General features: G+C 48.9%; 1 protein-coding gene across 1 annotated transcript in view; it reads right to left on the bottom strand.

Moving 5' to 3' along the window:
* Nucleotides 1-21108, bottom strand: part of WDR90 (WD repeat domain 90) — a 54162-nt gene that overhangs the window by 25703 nt on the left and 7351 nt on the right. The window contains exons 8-23 of the mRNA XM_078611182.1: nucleotides 20330-20433; nucleotides 18158-18523; nucleotides 17629-17688; nucleotides 17203-17271; nucleotides 14450-14560; nucleotides 13307-13452; nucleotides 12178-12235; nucleotides 11854-11972; nucleotides 11314-11475; nucleotides 9572-9705; nucleotides 8184-8300; nucleotides 6524-6768; nucleotides 5659-5798; nucleotides 4668-4798; nucleotides 3812-3978; nucleotides 2066-2236 (exon numbers count right to left, since the gene is read on the bottom strand). Of these exons, the coding sequence (XP_078467308.1) occupies nucleotides 2066-2236; nucleotides 3812-3978; nucleotides 4668-4798; nucleotides 5659-5798; nucleotides 6524-6768; nucleotides 8184-8300; nucleotides 9572-9705; nucleotides 11314-11475; nucleotides 11854-11972; nucleotides 12178-12235; nucleotides 13307-13452; nucleotides 14450-14560; nucleotides 17203-17271; nucleotides 17629-17688; nucleotides 18158-18523; nucleotides 20330-20433 (2300 nt within the window). The remainder of the gene's footprint in view (nucleotides 1-2065; nucleotides 2237-3811; nucleotides 3979-4667; nucleotides 4799-5658; nucleotides 5799-6523; nucleotides 6769-8183; nucleotides 8301-9571; nucleotides 9706-11313; nucleotides 11476-11853; nucleotides 11973-12177; nucleotides 12236-13306; nucleotides 13453-14449; nucleotides 14561-17202; nucleotides 17272-17628; nucleotides 17689-18157; nucleotides 18524-20329; nucleotides 20434-21108) is intronic.

Genomic DNA, 21108 nt, shown 5'->3' with positions numbered 1-21108 from the left:
GTCACCGTGCTTTTCGAGTGGAGTATGCAACAGCCAGGTGGCAATTGTGTTGACTCAGAGCCTTACCCCTCAAACGAAAGACGTCACACGTGTTAAGAAGTCACACCTAAACAGAGATTCACAGAGTTATGAGAGACAAAAAGTCAGTGAGCGACAGGTGCACGAGTGGGATAAGAGTTCAATCCTCAATGTGCAGGTACATCTGGAGATACCACGAGTGAAGTCACTGGTTGACTGGCCCCTGAAACTCGTAGACTTACATAGAGACACATAGACTCGTAAAGACCCATATACGTCTGCAGATACCACACATGACGTTACAAGATGACTCACAAAAAAAACCCATAGACTCACAGAGAGACCAACAAGTTGACAGAGAACCACTGACACGTAAAACTCACATAGATAGAGACCAATAAACGTGTAGTGACATCAGGGATGTTACTGTATGGTGCCGGCCCGAGAGGGCCGTGGCGTGCGATGTCCCTACATCACGAACAGCACCGTGTGGGTTGCTGTGTGAGGCCGGCTCTAGCAGAGCACGGCGTGCGATGCACTGTCATCGCGTACACCCCGTAGGTGGGTGTAGTACCAGCCCTAGTGGGGCTTGGTGAGCGCTGGGATAGCGCGGGCACCACGCATAGCGTGTAGTGCGGGCTCCCACAAGGGGGAGCGGGAGAGTGTCAGCCCAGGGACAGGGTTGCCCCGTCCATGGCACTCTGGTTGACCCCGTAGGCACGTGATCCAGAGTGTCCACAGAGAGGGCCCCAGGTGGGGGGGGGGGGCTAGAGGGTGATCACGTGTCCGGGGAGAGCTCTGAGAGGGATCGGGAGGGAGCTAGAACGCTCGAGAAGGTGGGCGGGGCCAAGGGTGGAGCCAGCCCCGACTCGGGAGGATATAAGGTGGGTCCCTGAGACGGACCGAGGTCGCTGCATTCTACAAGCTGGAAGCTCCACGTCCTACAAGCTGGAAGCTCCACATCTACAAGCTGGAAGCTCTACGTCCTACGAGGCATCAACACGTGGTCGGGGATCCGAGTGAGGGTCTGACCCTTCGTAGCTGTAACTCTTCCGTATAGGGCAGTTAGCTGGGTGGTCACCACCCTAGGCTGTATCTGATGAAGGGGCACTTACCCCTTTGTGTTAACGGGTTGATGTTGCCTCTAAAGAACAACATTTGTGACTCAGTTGGACTCACTACAAACCTACAGAGACCTATATTAAATTACAATTTTTTTTAATTTTACCAGGTAAGGCTCACCGAGGTATATAGCTCCTTTTCAGAAGTGACCTGGCCACAAATTATAACTCAACGAAGTGGCTTATCATGTGGAAATGTATAGCAGCCAAATACTCCAGAATTTCACACAACTCTCTCATTGTCCTCTGCCCCAATCCCCCCCCCCTCTCTCTCTGCCTCACCCCCTCCCCCTCTCTCTATTTAAGGCACCGACACAGTGACGCTGTCTTTCTGCTTGTCATTCTTTGGAGGAGCATGGTCTGCCAGGTAGGGTGTTGGCTGTTGTGTTGGCCGGCTCTCTGTATTGTGTTGCATTGTGTTTCTAAGTTTACTATGTTTGTTTTTTCTCATTCATTCTTACCTGATGATGGCCGCTTGTGTTGCAACCGAAATTTCGTATTCTATTATTATTTTATTTTCGAAGTGACTTTACCGAAATAACCAAAGAGTAACTCTAAATGCATGTTTCGAAATGCGGAGGGAAAATCCGGAGGACCTGAAGTAAAATCCACGCGATCACGGGGAGAACATGCCACTCCGAATATACAGGTGTCAGGGTTGGGATTGAACCCACGACCTCCTGCATGCCAGGCGAGGTAGTTAACATCTCGCCACTGTGGTACCCCATATACTTAAGAGACCCACACGGACAAGCCAGTCCTGCATGTGCAGGTACGTCCGCAGACTCCGCAAGCGGAGTCACTGAATAAGGGTTGTGCAGCCTCCCATTTCTCCGTGCCTCTCTCTCTGCAGAGCATCAGCTCGCTCACGCTCGGTCCCACGAGTCCGCGGCCGCATTTCCGGCCGCGCCGTTTGCATGGCGCACCTCTCGGAGGTTGCGGCCCGTCGCCGCATCGAGGATGACGATCCCGCGGGATCGCGTGAGCACCAGCAGCCGGCTCGAGTCGGGAGGCGCGAAGCGGACCGCCAGTGCCCGCTCGGGCCCCGGGTCCTCGTGCCCCGTGGCAGTGCCGGCGCTCACGGAGACTCGCAGCACCTGCGGGCGGCACCCACGGGGGTCGCGGAGGTGTGTGAGCACGCGCCAGCGGTTCTGTACCGGTAGAGAGGAATAACTCTGCTCCGTCATCATCGTCATCAGCAGCAGCCGTGATCAATTCACAGCTGGATGAAGGCCTCCTCCAAGCCGTCATCACCTATCGTGGTACGTTGACGCAACGATTCATCTAGTACCTGCGCATGAGCCGAGCTCATTGCTCCTATCTCCGCAGTAGACATACTCTCAGATGTGTTACCACCTCTTGACTACTTTGGCTAACCGAATCAAAAGTGGCTGGTTTGTAATAGGAGTTGCATAACTTACTTTCCCCAAAATGGAATTTGTTTTCTTGTTAACAGTCACTACTGGCGCCATGTGACAATAATGTATGCGTATGTTTTAAATTAGTTATCTGATTAAAGCTGGAATTGGTTAGAAGCCATCACGTATCCGATTAGCACGGTTGGCTATGTACGGTGCGAAATAAGTTCAACATACATACAAGCGTATACTTTATTAATATTGATATCCACCAGGATCCTCTTTACAGAATGTACACAGTAATTCGCAGAGGTGGGACAAAGTCATTGTTATGCAAGTCCAAGTCGAGTCGCAAGTCATCAAATTCATGACTCGAGTCTGACTCGAGTCCAAGTCACATGACTCGAGTCCACATCTCATAGGTGGGACAAAGTCATTGTTATGCAAGTCCAAGTCGAGTCGCAAGTCATCAAATTCATGACTCGAGTCTGACTCGAGTCCAAGTCACATGACTCGAGTCCACACCTCTGGTAATTCGTAAATAATAATGCACAAACAGTGAAACCGCAGACTACCAGACTCATAGAGAGGAACCCCGGTCCGGATAGCTGAAATATTCCGGGTTGCTGCGATTTCACATTTACACGTACACATGGACTACTATAATGTGTACTGTATAGTGTATGACGCAATAAAAAAGTACAGTACTTGTGGTGTGTACAGTACAGTACTGCAGTGAAGCTTGTAGGTCTGAGGTAGCACAGCTCCCCGCAACCTCCCTCCCTTATCACCCCTCTCCCTGCCGTCCCCCACCACCCCTACCTCAACCCCCTTCCCCTATCACCCCTCCCTGCCACACCCCACCACTCCTACCTCAACTCCTTTCCCCTATCACCCCTCAACACCCCTACCTCACCGTCCTTCCCCTATCACCCGTCTCCCCCCTCTCCCTGCCGTCCTCCACCACCCCTACCTCAACCCCCCTTCCCCTATCACCCCTCAACACCCCTACCTCACCGTCCTTCACCTGTCACCCCTCCATGCCGTCCCCTCAACACCCCTACCCCCCCTTCCCCTATCACCCCTCCCTGCCACACCCCACCACCCCTTCCACATCCCCCACCCCTTTGAGACTCAGTGGTTCTTTGCTGGGTAAACAAACAAGCCGAGTAATAATAAAATACATTGCCAAGAAATGCTCTTCTTATGGTTTACAGTTAGACGTGAGAGACAGGAGAGCGATGAAGCGACGCCGGCGAGAGTGGGGACACGCAGGCGGAGCACACGAGGTGGGTAGAGGGGGTATAGCCTCACCTCCTCCAGTGACCGCGCGTCCATCACCGTCACCGCATCCTGGCTGGGCCCCACGAAGGCTAAGCGTCGTCCGTCAGTCGACAGGGACAGGACACTCGGGGCGTCGTCTCCGTCGTGCTCCTCCTCCTCATCGGCCGCCCGTCTGCCCCTTGTTGCGACAACGTTCCCTGCAGTAGCAGTTCGGAGGAGGTGAGGCCTCTCATCGCTAAAGCCCCTCAACCCGGCACACTCCCCATTAGGAGAGCAGTGTGGGGGGCGGGGGGGAACTCATGAACTCGAGCGATTGTAAACTTTTCATGGCCACAATTATTATCATGGCCCGTGAGTGAAAAGGTCTAAGAAATGGGAGTCCCACAATCTTGTAACGACAGGATGATAAGAGCTTTATCAACATCATGCTGAACAAACACTGCATCAGTAAATAATTGATTACATGTATAATTAAGGAAAAGCTTCACATGCCTAAGTGATGCTTTCTTAAATATCCTGGGCTCTTTTGTCAGATGAAGAATCCATTTATTGTACTGCCATCTACTGGCCAGCAACATAGTCGATGGAAATAAGTACATTTCTACACTTGAAGTTTTTAAACATCAACATTAATGGGTGGGGCGAGTCCATGGTGGATCTTGAAGACAAATCCCAGTCGGCCCTTATTACATAGCCAACCGTGCTAATCGGAGATGTGGGGGAAGGACAACAAACTAAACTAAAGTGCCTGAAACAGATTGTACATTCCTGAAAAGTGCTTCCTGGGGGGAAACAAATAATTCAGGCAACTATACCTTCATTGACACCAGTGCCTGTGCAGCCAGTAGCGAGACAGAGTTAAACACCCATTGGCACGCGGGCTCACCCAGCACCCGGAGCGCGGGCAGGTCGTCGTCGGACGCGTCGTACATCGCGAGGCTTCCGAGCGAGCAGGCGCTGTACATGAATTCTCCACTGCGTGAGAACGCCAGGGCAGTGATCTGGCCCCTGTGCTGCCTGTATCGTGGAAGCGGTGACACACCAAATACAAAGATCCCGCCTGTACAGCCTTCAACCGACTGTTGGGGCAAGTGCTGTTAGTCAGTAGAACCTATGAAGGCCGGCACGGCACACAAGGAGGTGGGTGGCCAGCACCATGCCCGGCCGCCTTTGTTTCCCTCACGGTGAAGTTTCCATACACACCGTACTAGGTACTCATTTGAGGCTGAGTCGACTCGGGGGAGGCCCAGGACCGGTTCAGATAAACATCACTGGGGTTGGCCGTGAGCGGGAATCGAACTCCTGTTGCCAGGTTCGTAGTGCAGTGCGCTAACCACTACACTACCGCGGTGACACACCCCACACGTTTACTACATATATGCAGACACTTCTAGATTTGAAGCTTTCGTGACTGCAAGGATTCATACTCTTAGGTTTTTTCGGTAAAGTCATGTACGTAATATCACCTACGTGACTTTACCGAAAAAACCTAAGAGTATGCAGACACTCACATTTGCAGCATTACCATACACCTCGATACAGTAAATTAGTTTACGGTCCCTTGCCAAGGCCCTGCTGGAAGGTCGTCTCGCCATGGCAGGTCCGTTATGGGGGTTGTTTGGCCATACTGCATAACGCTTGGTCAGTGCGGGAATGATAAAGTGTGGGTGACACTGGGCACATGGTCAGATATCACTCGACCTCGGGCCGTCAAGTTCGTAGCGCAATCTGCTGTTTGTTATACCGTCATTTCACGGCCTATAAACACCTGAATATTATCAGCAGCAGGCATGCAAAAATGAACGGCACTGATTGAGTAAACTCGTTACGCGCGGCCAATCATCATCGGTGGTGCACGGATGTCTCGATCACTTTACTTGTGCTCCGCCAGGAGGGCGGTGCTGGCGACGCTGAACGCGCGCACCGAGCCGTCGCTGAAGCCGCACGCAAGCAGCTGGCGCACCGGGTGGCAGCACACGACACACGGCACCACCGCCAGCGTCGAGAAGTCCAGCAGCTGCCGCGCATGAGCACAGGGCAACAACACGGTAATGACACGGTAGCGACATGGTGATGACACTGCAATGACACAGCTACGACACGGCGACGACAGGATAACGACACTGCAATAAAACGGCCACCATAACAGCATGGCAACGATGCGGTAATGACACGGCAACACGACAATGACACAACAACAACAGAGTAACCACACGGCAATGACATGGTAACAAATCTAAATGAGTAAGCGACTTGCTAGCCGATAACCGGTAAACGTTTTCAGAATTACGAAAGTCAGGAAGCAGTAACGTTTTATTTTCTAGTGGAATGTGAGTAACGAATGCACTGATTGGTACATGCGTACGAACAAAACGCATGGCAGTAAGCCACCGCGTGGAACATATGCCTTCTTGGTTAGGTTAAAAGGAAGATATCTTCATATGTTAACTACTCAAGACATTTCTGTATGTGCGGCGAACTGGTAACCTTTATTTAACCGGTTTGCTTCATGTGGTTTATGATCATGCAAAAACATTTAAAGTGAAAAAGCAGACGTAGAAAATCTTGCTTATTGGGCGAATGAGGGCAAACTGATTAACACAAAGTTAAGTAAATAGGGATGTGTGTGGCATCCGCACACATTTGGAAGAGAAAGACGATGCTTCCTGCATCACTTCTAAAAACGTGGCCTTTGGAGGCAACAGAACTCTGAAAGAGGCAAAATGCGAGAAGCACAGGTACCTGCTGGCCGCTGTCCGAGTCCCAAACGCGCACACTCGCATCGCGCCCCACGGTGACCAGGTGGCGCCGCGCTCCGTCCGCCGAACAGCCCAGTACGGGCCCGGCGTGCGAGCGCGCCAGCGTGGCGTAGTGGCGCGACGCCACCTCCAGGAAGCCCAGGCTGGCGCCCGCGGGCCCTGCCGTGGCGGCCAGCACACGCCGCCCATCTGCCGAGATCGCCACCGCCGACACCGGGGCCTCGTGCTCTGCGTCAAAAGCAAGCAAGCATGGAACGCCATTGGCGTCACGGGGGATGGCCGAGAGGCTGTCGCCATCACACCGAGCAGACTTGGGGTATGTGTGTATGTATGTTGAACTTCATATTCTTGTGTCTTTTGTTGGAAGCTAACCCCCCTTTTCCTGAAGACGACCGCTTGTGTTGCGATCGAAACGTCGTAGTTTTTTGTTATTTTCTTTGAACCTATCTACGTGACTTTACCGAAATATACAAGAATATGAATTCCTGCAGTCACGAAAGAAGCTTAAAGTCAAGATATGTTGAACTTCTTTTGCACCATAGGCAGCTAACCGTAATAATCGGAGGTGCGGTGAAGGACAACAAACCAAACACAAAAAGCAGTTCTAAACACAAGAAGGGGCGGCGAATAAGTCTCTGGTACCCATCACTTAAAATATTGCGAGTAAAAGTTTGAATCTGATAAATAAAAACATTGTCACCAACACTGCGTGGGGGAGGATATTTTTCTCACTTTCTTTCGTGAAATGTACTGCTAAAATAACATTTGTGGCAGTCTCAGCTCCTGACGAAAGACAGATACGCTTGTGTTTAGCTCCTGTCCATAACGTGTAGAGCAATTTTAACCATCTTTTCTCACTGCAGAGGCATCTTGCAGTGCTATTCTTTCATCATATAAAATATGTATGGCTCATTATCATGAGAACTTTCAAATGGTGTCGCTTATTGCACAGATGCTGTAGCCGATGGTATGGGCAAATAAACACGCTAGCCACATGCCACATTAATTCACCACGTGCCCTATGCCACCGGCTACAGCTCTTCCACTAAACGAAACTATTTTTTATTTTACCAGGAAAGGCCCACTGAGCTGTGTAGCTCTTTTTCAGAAGCTACTTGGCCACAAATGATTATTCAACGAAGTGGCTCATCACGTGGAAATTTATAGCAGCCAAGTTCTCTCAATGCAAGTCTCTAAATGTGGAGAGAAAAGCCAGAGGACAGGAGAGAAATCCACGCAACCACAGGGAGAGAGACATGCACACTCCAAATATACATTCGGTGTCAGGGTCGGAATCGAACCCACGACCTCCTGCATACAAAAAGAGGGAGTTAACATCTCGCCACCGCGGCACCCCCTGTGATAGACGCTCTGGTATTCCTATTTAACATCTGCGGCACTGCCTTACTCCTACCCTTCCAGCCTCCACTCCGTTGCCCCACCTCCTTCACAGTTAATTGAACCCCCCCCCTACCCCCCCCTACCCCCCGACTTGGGACGGCCATACTGAGCGAAGTGTCACCTCGTCACTGGGCAATTTTGGGCCTGACGGATGTGCAGATCGGCGTGGAGGGGATTGCTCCCAAAGAGCACTCTCTCGACCTTGAGTGCTGCCCCACTCCTCCCCCGTGCGTCAGTCTCACCGGCTTCCAGGAGCATGGTGGAGAAATCCAGCAGCCAGAGCCGCAGGAAGCCGTCGTCGGAGCCTGTTGCGCACAGTCCCTCCGACACGGACATGCTGTTTATCCCGATGCCCGGTCCTGATGGGATCGAGTATTCACAGGGAGATAGTGTCATAATCTTTGGGACCTTTTTGGCCAGTATCAAAATGATGAAAAAATATAAGAGGCTTGACCCTTTGTGGTAAAAAAAAAAGTGGTGTTAAATGTTCAAATATCAAATAAACACCTATTACAAAGGCATCGAGACTGCATTAACTACATACGTGGCAAAACATCCAAACAAACATGCTCGGATAATATCTGCATCGTCTTTGAAACTGATTGGCCTACACCAGACAGCCTTCTTTATGGCTTAGTCTCACCAGTTAGACCAGATAACGCCAAAAGGCGAGCAGTACAAAGGCAATGCAAGTACAGGGATTCCTCCATTGATGAACATTCGACTTGTTAACTTTTAGAGATATGAACAAACTGGTCTGTTTAACACGTAGACTTTCGCGACCAATATCATCCATAATACAGGTTTTTTTGGGTTAGATTGCGTAAATATAAGCGTGTCGTTAAACCCACCACCACCCGACCCAGATAATTAGTAAGGTTTGTCACGTAAACAGAACATGCCAATTTGTTACTTGTACAGCACACCGGTGTGTTGTTTGTCCAGTTGTATGTCCAGTTGCCTGTTCAGACCAAGAGTCGTAAGTTCAACCGCCGCGCAATAGATGGTGGTCGTGGCATCTACATCTACAGAATGTGAAGAACCGGTGGTATTTACATCTACAGGAGTGTATACAACTTTTAAAGCCATTCCCCATGTTTAGTGTACACGCCGTACAACATGTTGGAATCGACAGGAGTAAAGTTGGACTTACGAACAAATCGACTTACGAACAGACCTCTGGAACCTAACTCGTTCGTAAGTAGAGGAGTCCCTGTATGAAAGTATAAATAGATCGGGTTGAGCACTTATATCTACGGGACGTTTTTTCCAGTATCAAAATGATGAACAAATAAGCCTTTTTATGCTTGCCAGTATCCATATAAATTGCCACGACAGTTTATACGGACACACTCGCGACTGCAATATCTGGTTATCAGCAGCCATGCGAGACGCATAATTGAATCAATTAAACTATCATCACAGTAGGGATACAATCAGTGACATGGAGGCTATTTGTACCTATTCCTTCTCTTAAGAGCAAACACCGCCTGTAGTAGAGCAGTAGTGCAGAGGGACAAGGAGGAGCGGGGGGCAGGGCGTGACAACAGACGCAGGGAGGAGAACGCAGGGGGATGGCCGTAGATGGCTCACACAAGACATCATTGGTGGCATGGCGGTCCTGGCTCACCGGACGGGGGGGCACGCTTGCCAGCGTCGTAGCTGGCACGCACGCCCGGCGATGGCAGCAGGCGCCGCACATTGCGTATGGTCACGTTCTTGTAGTCGATCTCCAGGATGTGGCCCGACTTGCTGCAGGCAAAGCTGTGGGAGCAGAAACGCGATGGTCTTTTGCCTACTGCACCGGGGGGGTCGGGGATCACTGTGTTTGAACTACGGCGATAATCTAACAAAAACAAGAGATGGCAACTCATACAATAAATAAGCTGAGACCTGGCCAGAGCCGAGCAAGGGTTCTTTCTGACTGGAAGGAACGATGAACTTATGGTATTAATAATAATGATAAAACACTTCATAGTGAGCACAGATTTTGCAAATCGGCACAACTTTCGATCGAGAACTCGGAGGTGTAGAGCCAAAGCTCAAAGTCTCTCATGTGATCCTGATCAGGTGAGAGCCTGAACAGGTGAAAAGCTGAACAGGTGAGGGCCTGAACGGGTGAGAGCTTGAACAGGTGAAGGTCTGAAGATGTGAGGGCCAGAACAGGTGAGAGCCTGAACTACTGCTTATGGTGGATGGTGCTTGGATGCTGCGTTTGTGCAGTGGGAGAGAAGAGTTTTAGATGCCTGGTGCAGCAACGGAGAAACGCTGCTCAGCCAAAACAGTCCTTGTTTTGGGGACAATGAGGTTGTTGCCGAGCTACGTACGAACATTAACCGAGGTTATAAAAAATAACCAGGATTATGCTGTTGAAGGCAATATAAGTTACTTTCTGACACACCACGACTAGACATCTGTGAAAAAGAGCTTCATTGCTTATTAGATTTCTCCAGGATAAATACCGACTCTGATTCTGAAGTTTCCACTGCTTGCGCATGTCATACTAGTCAGATGGAGGGCGACGCCCAACGAGGCTTCTGATTACCTGTGTGAACTTATTTTTGAAGAGCTCACCCGGAGAAGAGGCACAGAATAGAAGTAGATGGAGAAGGGAAACCTGAGCAGCCGACCCGATGCAATAACGAACGTTGGCTATATAGTATCCCTCGCTTTCGCAAGGGATACGTTCCAGAGATGCTTGTGATATTAGCCTCTAATAAATAACAAAGCTATTAAATACATGACAATTACGTATCTCTTTCATCACTTTCTCTCGAATCACTTTAATCAATTTACCGCATCACATTCCTCTCATCACTTTATCTCTTATCACTTTATCTGATCACTTTCTGGCATCACATTCTCTTTTATCACTTCATCTCATCACTTTCTTTCCCTCTCTCTCAATTCAGTCCTGTAGAGTTCCAGATGTGATTCGTGGATAGCCAAAATCACGGATAGAAAGTTCATGAATAACGAGGGAATACCATACAGTCTGCTGCCCCCTTATCTCTCATACCCCTTTTCCACTGGCACATCCAAGCCCTCACGGTACGCGTGGCTCTCTCCACTGGCTATTTGCCGAGCCGACCCACATCCAAATCATCAAACTCTAGCCTCACGAGGTATCTTGAACGTGGTTCAGGGGCCAAGCAGGGCCATGGGCAAGGTGAATCATTTTCGTAATACAACGTCGTCTCGCGCAATGCATGCGACGTCAGTGGTATGGCTCTGGTTCTGCAGTGGAAATAATAACCCTGCGCCATCTGAGCCATGCCGGGCCAGCTCGGCACTTGTGCTGGAGTGGCTCGGTCGTGCGGTGGAAAAAAGGTGCATCGGTGACGTTTTGGGTAAAGGCGCGGCCGTGCATACAGCGTGCGGTCGTGTGGCTCCCGGTCGGCAGGCAGGCCCTCCTCGAAGGCCACGTCCGTGAAGTGCGCGGCGTGGAACTCGGCGAGGTCCACGGGGCAGGAGCGTAATGCCGAGCCGCGCAAGCGCCATAGCCGCACACTGCCCCGGCCACACGACACCATCCTGCGCGCGAGCAGCACCGACCCATCAGTGGAGCGCGACATACGGTCAGCAACCACAACCTGGGCGCGCTAAGCTGGCATGGCAGCTCAGAGGTTAGAGAACCCAGTCGGCATCGCTGAGATGCTGGGTTACTGGACATCTTTGAAAAAATCTTTATAGCTCATTGGATTCCTCCCATATAAATACATATTTGGATTCTGTGTTCAAATGCAAGTTGCAGCTGGAACAAACTGTTATCAAAATGGGCTCCTTAAATGTCAAAATAAAGCATCACATTAAATGTTATTCTGCATTTTTTCCAACGACTACACCCCTGGCTCTCCCCATTCACGTGCAAAAAACGGAAGTGAACTGGTAGACTGCCAAGGCGCGTTTCACCTGGTGTCATCGAAGGAGGCGATTTTGATGGTGTGTAGGTCCACGTCGGTGTGCGTCCTGGCAACAACGGACACTAGGCCACCCGTCCGCAACCGGGACGTGTCCCACACCACCACCGTCTAACTCGCACAAGAAGACACGCACGGGCACACGCATGCACGAGCAACGCAATCAAAACAGAAACCTCGGTTCATCAAACTCTAGGGGGCTTCTTGGTGAAGTGCAGATGCTTTCCATGCCCAAAGAAAGCATTTGCTACGAGTTTCTACACAAACTGTGGCTGCATGTAAACAGTAGCCGGTGAGGTCAATAAAATGGACTTACGTTTTTTTCATGGCTATCTTTCCCCACGCCGCAAAGCACAGCTCCGCTGTGAGAGAAACTGCAAAAAACATAAACCTGTTCAATCATGTCGTAAAACAAAAACACTGCTGATGAAAGAAAGGGGAAATCATCTTAACTGTCCTACTATAAATACCGGTCAAGATCCCTGGTAGGTGACCGAGTGGCTCAGTGATCAGAACACTCAGAATTCGGATGGCCATCCATGATTAAACTTGATTCTCAATCTTGATTTGAAGCTTTCGTGACTGCAGGAATCCATACTCTTTGGTTCTTTATTTTATTTTATACCTACGTGACTTTACCGAAAAGACCCAAAGAGTGCTGATTCTCAAGTATAGCGAATTAATGGTCTTAGCCGGGTCCCTAATGACCGCACACAAAAAAATCCCATCATATAAAGTTTTTTTTTTGTGATTCGCTTTGCTTAAATTATAGCTCTCAGAATAAAAAGCATCATTTAGTCTTTCAAACAGAGTACAGCTCTGACACAAGGAACACTATGTTCCGCAAGGTTTACAAATGGGTTCTTAATAGCATGACATGATGTCAAGAGCACACTTCAAGTAAATTACAATATAGTAAAAAAAAACCAGAGTAAGGAATTTGTTTTGTTGTGCGATGGGCAGCGGATAGTGACAGCAGAGAGGATGCTGGGAGCTTGAGCCACAGACCTGATCTAGGGCACAGCACGCAAGAGAGAGATTAACGCTGTTTGTTGTGACGTTAGTAAAAGTATCGTAAACGGAGCGGACGTTTGTATTAACCTAGCGCTGATAGCGCTGAGGTGGCACCACCAAGAATTTTGGTTCGAATTCGAACTCGGCTCATCCTCACAGCGGTCACTGCATCTCGTGCTTATAGATATGCTTCTGCGGCTGTCTAGAATGCTTTCCGATATTCGGAAGCCACTGGAGCTATGCACTTTTAAAATCTACATAAAAAATGCATTCCTTCAGAAGTGTTTTTATGTTTATTTACTTGTCCTTCCCTGCACCTCCGATTAGCACAGTTGGCTATGTACGGTGCGAAAGAAGTTCAACAGACACACCAACCGGGCTCTCACTGCTAACGTTACAGACAATGCAAACCGAGCAGACACCTGCGTCACCTGAGCAATGATAGCGCGTGCAGGTGCGGGGTGAAGATGGAGAGGCACTCGCCGCTGGAGAAGTCCCACATGCGCACGAGGCTCACGGCGCCGGCCTGGGCGGAGGCCAGCAGCGTGCTGGCGCCGTTCATCGTCAGCGCCGTCACCTACACGCGCATGAGACCCGGCGGTCACGTCCAAGGGCCTTGATGCACGTCTCCCATGTCATGTGACTGTGGGACGTTGCTCGTCTCCATTGATGGCCACGAGGCAATGATAGATGCGGGAAAACGTTTGGCAAACGTATCCAGCAATTGTCACGGGCTACGCATTTACCGTAAGCAACCGGAACAATTCACTATGGCAATGACACAGAATAACGGAGTGATCCGTGGCTAATAAAAAAAAGTTTGTTAAAGTGTGGCTGATAAAAAAAGGCACACTTGCTGATTTTGGTGTTTTTTTCTAATCATCAAGTATGAACAAATACAAATAAGTTTCACCCTAAGACATACATTGATAATGGCAAAAAGGTCCCATTTTGTAGATGCTCACCCGGAGCTATAAATGCTCTGATAGTGCATTGTCTTTGTGCTGTGCGGCATTCTCTGGTCTAACACTGGTTGAGACTAGGCCCTAAAGAAGGCTGTCCTGTCTCTGGTGTAGGCCAATCAGTTTCAAGCAAAATGCATATATTATCAGAGCATGTTTGTTTGCATGTTCACCACAAGTACGTGTTGTTAATGCAAATATGATTCCTTTAAAAAAAAAGGTTTCTATTTGGTGTTTGAACATCTTAACACTTGTTTTATTTCCAGAAAGGGTAAAAATTATGCGTATTTTTTCATACTTTGATATTGGCAAAAAAGGTCCAATTTCATTGTCCTACTCTTGGCACTTGGGTTCAAAACAGAATGACGGACAAACATCTTTCAAGAAATCATTAGGAGTGCAGATGCAGCAATGAAACCAGCTCGTAGGCAGGAACTGGATGGTTTGTGCATGGAGAGGTCTTTATCCAGTACAGATCATGGCTGGTGATGTTTCAGTTTTCATTTCATTTTCATTTATTAGGTATAGCCCTGTGAGCCATTCAGCTCTTGAATCAGGTGCAACTGCACTCGATTCGATGTTGAAGTGTCGATTCAGGGTAGCCGGACACACCTTGTCACTGTGGCCCGTGAGGAACCTCTGGTTGCCTGTGGTGATCTCCACGGCAATGATGATGGCATGGCATGGGTACACGATCACATCGCCCTGTCTCGTCCACAACGCCTGAAGGGGAGCACAAGCCATGTGACACACAAGCAATGTGACACAGCCATGCCACATACAAGCCATGTGACACAAGCCATTTGACGTACGAGCAATGCGACACACAAGCCATGTGACACGCAAGCAATGTGACGCACGAGCATATCACAAACATTATTTTGCTCGACGAAGAGTGTTCCTTGGATGTCAGTAATGGTGGTACTTGACAAAATTAATTGAACATGAAAGGTTTTTTGTGCAATCCTTGATGACCAGGCTGAGACCATAAAGGTTTAGAGATGAACGGGGCAGCTAATGTTAATGTAGGAGAGGGCTTGATTTGTGTTTTCTTGTCAACCTCCACCGTCAGCAATGTGGGTGTGTGGAGCGAGGTGCAATGCTTTAATTGGTGTAGATCTACTACCGGTGTCGGAGATTTCTCCTACATTAACATTAGCTGCCCCGCCCATCTCTAAACCTTTATAAACAGCTCTTTGATTGGTGTAGACCTGCTGCCCGTGTCGGAGCCCTCTATAACATTAACATTAGCTGCCCCACCCATCTCTAAACCTTAAAAACAGCTTGCCCTCAAAAGCTAACCTCCCTGCTCCTGATGACGACCACTTGTGTTGCGTTCGAAACGTCGTGATATTTTTATTCACTTTATTTTAATTATTTTATTGTTATTATTTTTTCTATCTACGTGACTTTACCGAAAGAACCATAGAATATGAATTCCTGCAGTCACGAAAGTTTTAAGTCAAACATTTTCCCCGTTGTCGCATGGATTTTTCTCCGTTGCATCTGGTTTTTCCCTCATTTAGGAACATGCATTTAGAGTATTTGGCTACTATAAATGTTTCCAACATCAGCCACTTCGTTGAGCTATTATTCGTGGCCAGGTCACTTCTGAAAAAGAGCTAAATAGCTAAGTGAGCCTTACCCGGTGAAATAAAAATAGTTGGTTAACTGCAGGTGGCTGCCCGGATCCTAGCGGTGCCAGCTCCGTGATTTGACCGGCAATTAGCAGCCTGGGCCACCCGTCCACATCTGGATTATCGTCCAACGGAAAGGAGTTTCAACTCACATCATGGACTTTTATAAAAAAAAATGTTTACAAATAACTGCAAAATATTGACCATTAGAATGTCAAATTCTGCAAATGAGCTATGAATATTAAACTCGTCAAACACGAGTAGATTTGTGGCAGACAAAATTATTAAACTGGAATTCATTAAAATACTCTTTGTGAAATGTACCACTTGGCATACACAAACGCTTACAGCTTTTAACCAAATTTCACTTTGAAATGGCTTTATAGTCAAATTTATGAATGCATTTAATAAAAAAAAATTCATTTATAAACTGCCAATATTTTTTTCTCTCCCAAAAAAACTTCACCAGTTCACATAGCATGTAGTAAAAGTAATACAAATCTAAAGTTCGTCTCCCGTTAGTTTTAAAGCTTCTTTTCACGCGGAGCAACGTCATCGTTTTTTTTGTGGCATTTTCCCTTTAATTTGTTTCCTTTTTTCGCATTTCGTTAAAGAGGGTGCCTCCCGTCTCCGCGAGCGAGCGGCTCGACACAGAGGCACTTACCCTTTCACATCGGCTCGACGGAGACCGCTTTCAAACAACCGTGTCTCCCACTACAAATGCCAGCCAGAAAAGTTTCCATGGAGCCAGCGCTGACTCAGATGCCAAGTTCGCAAGCGCTGCGTGCCACACGTGCCAACTGCCCCCGAAGCCCTGAATTATTTCTTTCAATTAATACCATTTATTTAATTCGCTCATTTATTTTCCAATCACTTCGCTTTGTTTGTCCACTTGCAGTTGCTTTTTACGTGACCGATGCCAGTTGGGGTGGAGGGGGGGTTTATTTGCGAATGTCAGACGATTCACAGGCTTTGAATAGCGCGAGTGCCAGCGCTTAAAAGTGCGGGGCGCGCATTTCAGCCGCTTCCTACGTCTTTGCTGTGAGTTTTGTCGTTGCGAGCACATGGCTAATTGAGTGCATGAACAATTAATCAACTGTTGGTTTAAGCGATTGGGAATACACATCCTGTGCTGTTTAGACTGTTTACGCGCTCACAACGACGCATGTGTTTTTTGTTTAAAGGCCATGGCGGAAAGATCCTGTGAAAATAAATCTTAAACAAAGCCTTTAACCTGCTAGGTTCAGTTACCCCGTGGGGGCTCACGGCAAGTTTTAAACATCTCCTATAACAACCATTTTGCAAGGCCAATCTTTTAGTCCAGGTTACAAATGTCAGGACTGTGGCCTAAAACGTCAAGACAAGCAGCTGCCACATCCGGATTTGTGCAGAGTAAACCTCAACCATGTGCAGGTGATTAGACAACACACGACGACAGCGACTATCGTTTTCCCCAGAGCGAGTGTGTGATTGTCGTGGCAGAGTCAAAACAAAATTACCAATGCCGCTTTCTCATCTCGCCAGCGGAGCCTCTGGGGCACCAAGGGCCGTCAAAATGTTTTTGGAGGCCCGGGGCAAAATGCCAGATGAGAACCCCTTCTGCACTTTCTCAAGGCCCCCTCAGATCTGAGGCTCACGGAAAAATTGGCACACCTGCACCCCCCTTTGCCTTCCCATCCCCACTCCCACCAAATTCTGTCTCTACGGTTCTGACCACAGCCCACTCACGTGCCGGGTCGTGCCGCCACCAAAGCCAATGACCCTGCGCAGAGCGAGGATGGGGTCAGGCTGCAGAGGCTGGAACACAGAGCAGACACATTTCAAAAGCAAGGCTTGCCTAGTTCCCACATGCCTGTGTATTCACTACAACTCTAGGCTGCTTCCAACACACACACACTCGTACATCTGTTCACTGCAAGGCGAGGCTACTTCCCATTAATGTATTTAACACTCGTAGTTTCATTGATATGACATTTGTAAAAGTGGAACAAAATTGTTTCTCTGCGATTCGGTGCCATCTGCCCATTCCACACATTTTTTGTTGACGAACGAGTCGGGAATAATGTTGAGTAACAAGCCAGGGACAAATTAAGTGTTGGGGATGGGACTCAAACTGTGAAATTTCACGGATCTCGTTCACTTTGTATTACTCACAGAGCGCTCCTCATCGTAATACTCTGATGGCCTTTCAGGTGAGATGGTCTTGTCTCCAATCTGCAGGACGCAAAGGAAATGTGCATTGAAATAAGCAACACATACTATAAGGCAGCGCTCTCCCAGCTATATTCCTCATACAAATGCCGAGAGCTCTTTTACATTACAAGGTCTCCCGCCATACCTCTCCACCCTTTCTCACTCCAGCGACCACAGCAAACCGTCGCGTCCTACCAAGTACACCCAACAAATTTCTCATCGTACCCACAACCAGGGCTGTCTTGGCTGAGTGGCGTTTCTCCGTAGCTGGACCAGCCATCTAGAATCCTCTCCCACTGCACATTCGCAGAATCCAATCACCAGCCACCTTCAAGCAACAGCTCAAGTCTCACCTCTTCAGGCTCGCATACGAGAAACTTTGAGCTCCGCACCTCCCGAGTTCTCAATGAAACATTTGCTTCGGATTCGCAAAATACGTGCATGCTATAAAGTGTTCATCACTATTATTATATTTTACTGCTGACAGCACCTGGGCGAGTCGCTGGCTGTGGCGATGCACGGAAATGTCGCCGCTCCGGCTGCTGACCACATGCGCGTCCCCACCACATGAACGGAACACGCTCAGCTCCCCCGTGTTCTCCGCGGCGCTCGAGTCGCCCCCGTCCTCCGCATCGTTACCGTCGCAGAGAGAGGGGGGGCTCCGCTGGCACCCTGTCTTTCCGTTAGCCAGGCTGAAGCCACTCTCTGGCCGCTCCAGCGTGAGCTGGCTCTCAAATCTGCCCGTGCCGCCCGTCTCGGTAGCAAAGGTCGTCCCACTGGCGCTAAAAAGTTCTTGTTGTGAATGTGCTGCTGTTGCCGACGAGAAAGGCAGGGGTTTGGTGGGTGCGCGCTGGCCCTGTTGTCAAGGAAAAAAGTACAAATTAAGACAACATTTTAGATGATAACGTAAGTCCTTCTGTCAATACACCACTGGATGAAGGCCTCGCTACGCCGCATCGATCGTGAATATTGTTAGGCCACACTTCACGGCCTAGTGAGTGTGGTTGGTGAAGGGGAGGTGGCAGAACCAGTTCAGACATCACTCTCTATTTGATGTGAACCATGGCCTGGAGTGGAACGCAGGTTCTTCGGTTCACCGGTCCACCCAGCAATTCATTACCATTTAAATAACTGGATGCATGCTGTACTAGTTCTATATGCCAAATGAATCAGTTTTATTCCAGATCATGAAGCTTACTTTTCCAGCAAACTCTTGTGTACAATGAAGACTTTAAAAAAAACACACCTCCGTGTGAACCCTATCGGGTCCCGCAAATAGCTGTGAGTGTCGCCGCTGCCGCCACCTCACAAGAGACGCCAGGGACACCCGGGCACAGCGCACGCATCCAGACGCAAGTGCCCGGCTAACGGCACTCCTCCATTGAGCCGCCGAAGGGCCTGAATGACAGGTCCATTTAAAGCAGATATTGGATAATCTCCAAATTCCCAGGGACGAGCATCAAGGCGCCTGTCTGGTTCTTAGGCCCCCTGACCCCTCGGCACCGCCCACTTGCCCTCATCGTAGCGGACGCGCTCCTCCGGAGTGGGCACTTCAGCAAGAGCTCGGCGAGCGGTTTTCTAAAGAGGCCTCCTCGTGGAAACGTCGGCCTCTGTGCTCAAGGGTTGCTCCCTGGGGCAGCTGCCCTTTTTCCGCATTCCACTTGAGCGTGAATGTCTCCGCCAAACGAACCCATTTGCATGGAGGGCTCTTACAGCTTCTGGCCCAATAATTGTCGCATGCTCGTCTGCGGGCTTTTGCGTTGACCCCTGGCCGTCGTTTGAAGTTACGTAAATGTTAACAATGACGCTAGTGTGCTCACATAACAAACGGCTCACACAGCCGAATGGGTGCAAGCACTCTCTATCGGTGGATAACCTTTTGCAGGCTATTAATCATTCCCGAAGGTTGACTACGGCGCAACGCAGCAAAAGTTTAAATTCTAAAGCCGCTCATCTGCATCAACGCTGCCCACTGATCATGCGTGCGCGCATCCTCACCGTGCCGTTCCATCAAGCAGCAATTACATCAAGCTGCAGAGTAGTCGTTACTTAGCCTCGATGTCAATCAATGCAATGATGAGACCAGGTGACATCACCAAGAACGATTATTTATTTCGCAAGGGAGATGTTGGTGACCATTTTGAGCTAAATTATCGTTTACAGGCCCCTGCTCCCGGAAATGTGACATGGGCTTCCACGTTAACTTTACGTCAAACGGCGGCAAGGTGTAGGGGTCAATCACTGGGCGAGGTTAGGAGAAGAAACATCGACTCAAGCGAACTGCCACTGCACAGAGAGTAAAAATCTATTTTCGCAATACTTTGAATCACTTTAACTGTCGATGCAGAAGAATACAAATGTATATCATTGCCAAAGAAGCCAATCTTATAAAGAATCAAATGTAAAGCAGCATTACTTACAAATAACAAGGAGCCAAGTATTTGAGCCTTGTGGGATGTCCTTTGAAACCAAAGATAATTTAGAAAAAATCTCGCCAGATTCAAACCGACTCAGGGTTAAATTTACTCAATCCAAACGACTGATGGTTCACATGACAGTGTGTGGTTAGTTTCTCTATCAAACACTTTTGACAGGTCAACAAAAACAGGTGAACAAGAGTTGCCCCTACGAAACACAACGGCTCACAAACAAAGCGCTTCACCTGGGGTGGGGACGTGAGCTGCTGGACGAGAGAGACTCTGTCCCTAACAGCCCGGCTCACGCTCACCGGGCGTGGGAAGCCAGCAGACGTCTCGCCCTCCTCCCCTGCTGACGCACACAGACGGCGCCGTCAATTCCGCTCCACTGCATTGCCATGGCATGTTACGCACACGCTCGCTACAGTCATCCCTTCCAATAGCTTTGAGGCGTCCCGTGCCACCTCAAATCTATTTTAGATTTACTTTATCCACATTTCTGATGCAGGGTGAATTCCAATAATAAACGTACAGTCCGGCATTACGGGTTGCAGGCTTCCTTATTTAGAGCTTGTTGTTGGGATTTTATAGGGTTGGATAATTTTCTTTCTTAAAATGAACACACGAGGAGTGGGAAAAGCCCTAACACACGGGAGGGATAGGAGGTGCGCCTGTTGGCTGGGGAGGTGCAGCCTCAAATCTTAGCCACACTCAAGGTGAAGGCTGTGAAACTTGACTGGCGTCCGTTCACCAGGAGTTCGTGAACCTCTATTCATAAGGTAAAACAACCGTAGCCATTTTGTTTGCGTCGGGACCTTGAACTCAGTGGCATATTGATCTCTAACCGGCAGCCAGTATTTTAGAGGAATAAGTAATATTTAAAAAAAAATTTTTTAACACGCTTTAATGAAATGTACCCTACTGGTAATGGAAGAACTCCACGACTCCAGGAAGTGGCCCCGAAGCTTGCCATAACGTAAGGGACCGTGGTGATTTACAGCCAATGTCAGTTGAGCATGGAGAA

Source organism: Lampetra planeri, chromosome 35 (genome assembly GCF_965212315.1).
Source record: "Lampetra planeri chromosome 35, kcLamPlan1.2.h2, whole genome shotgun sequence".
Taxonomy (NCBI): Eukaryota; Metazoa; Chordata; class Hyperoartia; order Petromyzontiformes; family Petromyzontidae; genus Lampetra; species Lampetra planeri.
The sequence above is the reverse complement of the archived record's forward strand: the minus strand, read 5'-3'. Positions and strand labels throughout refer to the sequence as shown.